The sequence below is a fragment of the Ylistrum balloti genome, unplaced genomic scaffold, assembly GCF_031769215.1.
Source record: "Ylistrum balloti isolate Yb309-2 unplaced genomic scaffold, AGI_CSIRO_Ybal_v1 Utg370490, whole genome shotgun sequence".
Classification (NCBI taxonomy): domain Eukaryota; kingdom Metazoa; phylum Mollusca; class Bivalvia; order Pectinida; family Pectinidae; genus Ylistrum; species Ylistrum balloti.
In genome coordinates, this window is record NW_026782319.1 from 236,643 (window position 1) to 243,216 (window position 6,574).

Sequence of the window (6,574 nt, forward strand, 5' to 3'; positions counted from 1 at the left end):
GTTATTCGTTTCACAACACATCGGAAATAGTTATGTTAACTTATGTTAGCGTAAACAGATAACATGTGAAAAATTCACATGTTGCCACACCCCTTTACATGTTCACTTCAGAATGGAGAATCGAACCTGACTCGACTCGTGAAAGGCCGAGAAAGTCACTGTTGATAGAAAATTCTAGATAATGGCCTCTCCGTTAGACTGATGTATTGTGAAACGGATTGTCTCCTCGTCTTTATTCTAATGGTTGGTGTATCATAATATATATGGTGTATTAGATATATGACATCAAAATAGCTATCACACAAGTGGTTTGAGATTATCTTAAGTTTTGGTGTGATTAGCTCTCCTAGAAGATAGCCAGGTACCAGAAGAACAAAAACGAATTAATGGTTTACACTTTTTAAACTAAGATTGGTAAATTTCAGATAATGAAAGAAACAAATAAAACTATTTTTAGTCTTTCATATTTGGTTGATGTCTTGACTTACTTTTTGGTAACAAAATTTGAGATGGTAATGAAATCGTGACCTCGTTGACCTCGCACCTGCCCCACAGACACGGAAGTCGGGGAGAATCTACACATTAGTAACTCATGAATGGGCCGCCCCGACGTAGTAGTATCAAATATCACGCCCCGGGCGATCTCTAGCGCTCCATTATAATGGAATTACCATGACCGACGTCTCTATCCAGACAGAAATAGATTTGACGTAATCGATGTATGAATGAGTGAGAAAAACGCCCCAAAGGGACACTAAAGGTTGTCGGATAGTTAGAATGGAAAAATACGTCTCTGGCTGTACATGAATCTATTAATCTAACTATCGGAATGACAATTTGCTGTACGTCCTGAAGAAATACGTTGTCCTTGAAATGTGTCATGATAACAATTACTAAATAACCAAATTGCATTTCAGAAACAATCTATGGTTGTAGAGTTAATTTGAACATTATGAAGTTTGAAAATATTCTAATTGTGAAAAAAGTTAATTGATTGGATACATTGAATGAAGTATAATTAATTCAGCCTTTAAATTAGAAAACAATATGTAAACATTTTTACGTACATTATCTTAAACTAGATTTTTCTCAATGTTTTTAATTACTTATTGGAACATAAGGCGTGTATATATATATATATATACGACACACATTAAAGTTCAGTAGTGATGTACGTGATCACTGTCAAGTTGTCAGTGTGACGTCAAGTCGATGTATGCGCACTTGGTAAACTCACATAGATCGAAATGTTGGAGGGTCTTATTTTTAATCACGATAACGAGAAATGTCCAGTGTTAATTAAAAGAGGAGTTCACATCAAGGGACAAAATCTTCCACCGCTCTAAAATTATGTAGGATCTGAGATATGTACATACGTACTATCACTGACAAAATTTAATTGTATCAAAGAAATGATGAAAATCATATCAAACACATAAATCATTAAAATGTCGATGTTTTACTTTCATTCGGGATATATACGTATAGTATCAAAGATTATCAAAAAAGTCCTTGGTGTGTGTTATCACTACAGAAACGTTATATAGAACAAGAATAGTGCTTTCAGCTACTACAGTTAAAAATGAAGGCTAAAATTCCTATAAAGCAGTACGTTAGTGTGTCCAGACGAGGCAATATAACCTACAGACTATTGATCGTATCTGGGAATGAGTGGGCGCGGCTTACCTAAGTAGAATACACCCCTGTATATATCAGCGAATGATAGCCCGCTTCCCAGCGTGTTGACGTCATCATACGGTATAAATGGACAGCAGGAGACGTGAATGGCCATAACGATTAGGACAGTTGTACAGTGAAATACGTTACACTAGTGATACATTCCGGACAATATATTACAGCACCAGACTCGGATTAAATTCTATCACAGTTTTTCAGGATTTTCAATTTGAGGTAAGGAACATTCTCATACATGAATTGATCCTGCTATTTGATGACAATTATTTTTTAATATTTAATTGTTGTATTATTTGTAAATTCTGTGTGATAAAATCGAAATATTTTTTCAGTAGTTAATTGAAACTAATGAACAGAGAAAATCGAGTGTCAGTTTTAAAAATCTTTTAGTTGGTTGTTGATTTATTCTTTTCGTTATATTTCATATGTATACAAAATGTTTCATAATTTTGATTTTATTTCATAACAGATTACTTATACAAGGAATGGGCAGCAGTGTGACGGTATTGGGCTATCTCGTGTCCCTGTTACTGTGTTTGTCCCTGTCAGCGGGCAGATACCTGGTAAGTATTGCGATATAACGATAAAGTCCAGAATGTTCCAGAAATGTGGTGGTCAAATCAATTTCAATTTTATTTATTTATTCTGAAAACTTCTCGGCTTGTAAGATATAATTATAAACAGTCTCGTATATGATGAAACTTATTTTAAGAACACCAAATTCAAGAAAAAAAGTGACTCTTGAATTTGAAAATGATTGAGTGGTAGGCGATTTGGTACACAAGTACACATTTTTTTTATTATATGTTCTATTGATAAGATTTACAGTAATTCGAAGGCGTAGAAAGTATAATTGAGACTGACCCATATATTGTACAATTTGACGGATAGAAATCAGAGACCCGAAAAAATGGTAATAATAAAACTTGTGAAAGCAAATTTAAAAAAATATATATATATCTCACTCGATCTTTACAAAATTGATTTTCAAAGGTATTTTAGAAATAAGGTATGGGGGGACTTTATAAATGGGTTTCTCTAGGTAACGCATGTTTGGGTCGAAGGATATACGGGGTGACCTGGAGCGACACTCCCATGTCGCGGTCTACCGCTTCTGTTCACAAGTGACGCATACTGTATAGCCAAAGGGCTCGCATTCCTCGTAGTAGATCGGAGTTGTAATACACTTCATTCATAAACGCAGTGCTCTAAACGTTGTGTGGCACATTGCCTCACTGCCCTACTTGGCACTTTGCCAAACTATTTGGGTCACAGGGGAACCCGAACGATTTGGCGCACAGCCAAAATCTAAGATGACGCAACTGTAATACCGGTGTAGTTAAATAATGGCTTTTAATTTAAATTGTACGTAAAATCAACACCGCGCAAATCAACAGAGGTCACATTGCTACATGTTTTTATAATAGATCCTTACCAATCCCAGAGCAATTTAATAATCCTTTATATAAGTGAAATTAATTGTCTTTATTTGTCATTGCAGGAAGCGAGAACTCCTTACGGAACCGCGAAGCGACAGACATGTAAGTAAACTAATACATATATACAGATAATGCAATCTGAAAAAAAAACATGCTTTATTTATTTCATATACTTCAGACGTGTTCAGTAGAATTTATCACGAGATTAAAATCAAACTGGTTCAATATTGTATTGTACGCAATGTCTGATACTACACTAATATGTAAAATTCTATTATTTTAAAAAATCTCTGTCTTTTATTTCAGCAAGGAGATCAGGCTTGGATTTATTCTTCAAGAAAAATGGTGATTTACCTCGTAAGACGGTCGTACTGGACAAGAGTGCCGTATTAACATGTCAGGCTGGCGGTACTCCTCCCCCTACCATCCACTGGGTTAAAGATGGACAACATCGCATTGAACAGGTTCTCGTACACATTTCTAATTTTTTCTATTTATTTATTTATTTCACATTTTACTTTAAGTAAATAACATTGGTAAACTAAAAGTCCATCGACAATATTTTTTGTCTAGAAAGCGACAATATTCGATATAGAAAGCTGAAATTTGAATTAAAGTTTAGTTTTCTTGTCTTTTACATCGGACTTTGACCAATATGGTAATTCAACATTCAAACATTTAACGCCGATAACTCGTGATAAACACGCAACTTCATTTTAGAGGAACACATTAGATATGTGGGCACATTGAAATGTTGATAATTACATCCATCATTTGTAATTGTATGTAAGTGATATCTAAAGCGGAGCGTCCATAACGTTATCCTTCTGACCGATAGGCGACCGGTTGTAATCATGATTAAGGTCGTCGAATGTCGAAGTTTCGAGTCGTCGGTTATCACAATGGTATAACTTTACATAGGCAAGCGTGATATGTATCTGTAGTCTGGACATTGTTTTGATCAAACATTCATTTACGGTTCGATTTGTCATTACAGGGTGACATGCTTTCAAATACAAACGACGAGGCGTTTTACGAAGATGTTGTCGATAAGGAGGGTCGTCCATTATTAAGGAGGAGTTTTACCAAAGCTCTTCTTTATCTCGACTGTATCACACCGGATATGGAGGGAGACTACTCTTGCGTGGCGGACACTCCCACACAGAGGATTGTTAGCACTACCACCCTGGGAGTAGGTAAGTACCCCGAGGGCAATCTATCCATATATTTGTAGTGTATCAAACGAAATGTCCATCTAGTGATTAGAGTTGCTCGAGGCAATTTAGCGGTTGTTGACGACAACGTGTTATAACTGACCTAGCGTGTACATGCACCTGTCTATTCAGTCACTGAAATGAAAATCGTCAAAATCCAATGGCAAAATTTGTGGAGAAGCCAATCAATATGAATACCATTGAAATAAATGTCACGTTACAATTTTTATATTATTTTACAGATAGACTTCTAGATGACAGGGAAGAGAGTTGTCTTGTGAAAAGAGCATTTACTGGTAAGTAATACTTTTTAAGTTTTCAATCTCATATATATATATATATACGAACACACATGAACGTTTGTTGTTTTTTTTTTTTAAAAAGTAAAACATTCGATTGTGATATAATTGGACATTAAATCATATTTATGATATAAAGAACTTTCTGACAACCAAACCTCGCCAATTAATTATTCAATGCCCGTTCTGTTGTTGTAGAAAAAATGCCAGCTCGCATTTATCAGTGGACAAGTAACAGGTTAGAGAAAAGGGGTGCCACCATCCAGTTGTTTTGCCGCGCAGAAGGCTTCCCTACACCACGTATCACGTGGAAGACCCCGGATCTCCAGATTATCTCGGAGGAGGATCTCGGATACGAGGTGAGACCGCTGTTCAATTTATCAATGTTTATCACAGTTATTACGCAATATTATAGAAGTTCAACAATCTTTACAGGAATTAATACACATGACAGTTTAAAAATTGAGAAATCTTATCATTGATTAATCATTCTTCAGTTAATGTTTGATCTGAGACGTTGTCATTTTTATGATACGATTAAGTTTCCTGTTTTCATTAATTGGATACTTACTAACAACAGATGCATATTATAACTAATGACGCCTTTGTATTTCAACAGCTTTTACCAAACGGCGATCTTCTGATCAGAAATGTGCAATGGGCTCAACACATGGGAGTGTTTACCTGTATAGCCGAAAATGATTCCGGCAAGGATAAGAAAATCACATTTGTATATCCGGTAGGTATTTATATAAGTTATTAAAACTGTTGTGAGGTGGACAGTTATTTTTTACCTGTAAAACATCATTTTCGTTCTTAATTTTTTTTTCTCGCTGCTTATGAGTGTTCCTATTTGTACAATATAGTTGTAACGTTTGTCCTTGCTGTTGTTTTTGTTTTTGTTCGATTTGCTAACGAAGTAACATATCTTAATTTTATCATTCACAGACCAAATGAGTGATGTCTACGGCCCTTAACGACGATATACATGTAAGGCCACGGTGCAGGCCCTAATTACGTGGTTAACATTGTGACGGTCCTATTGCACGTGGTTACCTTGGTGACGAACTGTCTCTCTTACTGTGATGTCCTCAGCATTTATTAATGTTAACTGTGTCACTGACATTTAGCTATGATATAAAACCGACAGGGTGCCATGGAGAAGATGTTTTCCGTTAAACTACAAGAGATAAGGATGGAAGGAGATACGCAGAATAATATAAGATAAACATTACATTGTCGATCTAGTCAGGAGCAAATGGAGGAAAAATCTCCAAGACACAACATTGAATCAAAGACTATTTTGTTTTATTTTGGAAAATGTGCAATGAACTGTTTGTGTTCTGTGTTTTATGAACTCATTAGCATTCTCATCAATATCATAAACAATCATGGATCATCTCAAGTATGTTTGTGCAACTCATCAATACAACAAAAGAATTCCAGGTGTTCAGTCGACGTGTACTTTTTGTCTCCGTGTTTTAGGGATCGAGAAAGTCCGAAGGGTTGTGTTGTTGGAAGTGAGACATATCATATCTACCAGTCTTATTGTGCTCACACATTGTGTTGTGCCATTTTCCTGTACAAATGAATTTATTTATTTATTGAAATATAAATATTTAATTTATTGTGTTTCAAATCACATACCAGTAAATGCTCAATTTATTGACTGTTTATCAAGTTATGTGTAAATAAATGTTTCAATTTACTAAATTTGAATTGGGTGATTCTTTTCCATTGAGTGTGTTTTATTTTCGTTGTCTTTATTGTTTAACCAAACGGGTACTGAAATATACAACATTTCACATTGCACATTTAGTTTATGAAGAAAGTTATTCATCAAAACGGTCAGTCGACTAGTACACTTTCCTTCGGGAACTTAAAGAAGAAAATTTTGAGTCAGTAATTTTGCCCAATGTGCTGATAT

General features: G+C 35.2%; 1 protein-coding gene across 1 annotated transcript; it reads left to right on the forward strand.

The window, feature by feature from the left end:
• The first annotated feature begins 1,829 nt into the window (after window positions 1–1,829).
• Window positions 1,830–6,224, forward strand: LOC132555452 (zwei Ig domain protein zig-3-like). Its single transcript, XM_060219802.1, has 9 exons — window positions 1,830–1,911; window positions 2,165–2,258; window positions 3,197–3,236; window positions 3,441–3,598; window positions 4,132–4,330; window positions 4,591–4,644; window positions 4,846–5,006; window positions 5,267–5,386; window positions 5,596–6,224. Exons 2-9 carry the CDS (start codon window positions 2,181–2,183, stop codon window positions 5,602–5,604), a joined length of 819 nt encoding a protein of 272 aa, XP_060075785.1. The 5' UTR covers window positions 1,830–1,911; window positions 2,165–2,180; the 3' UTR covers window positions 5,605–6,224.
• Window positions 6,225–6,574: the final 350 nt, after the last annotated feature.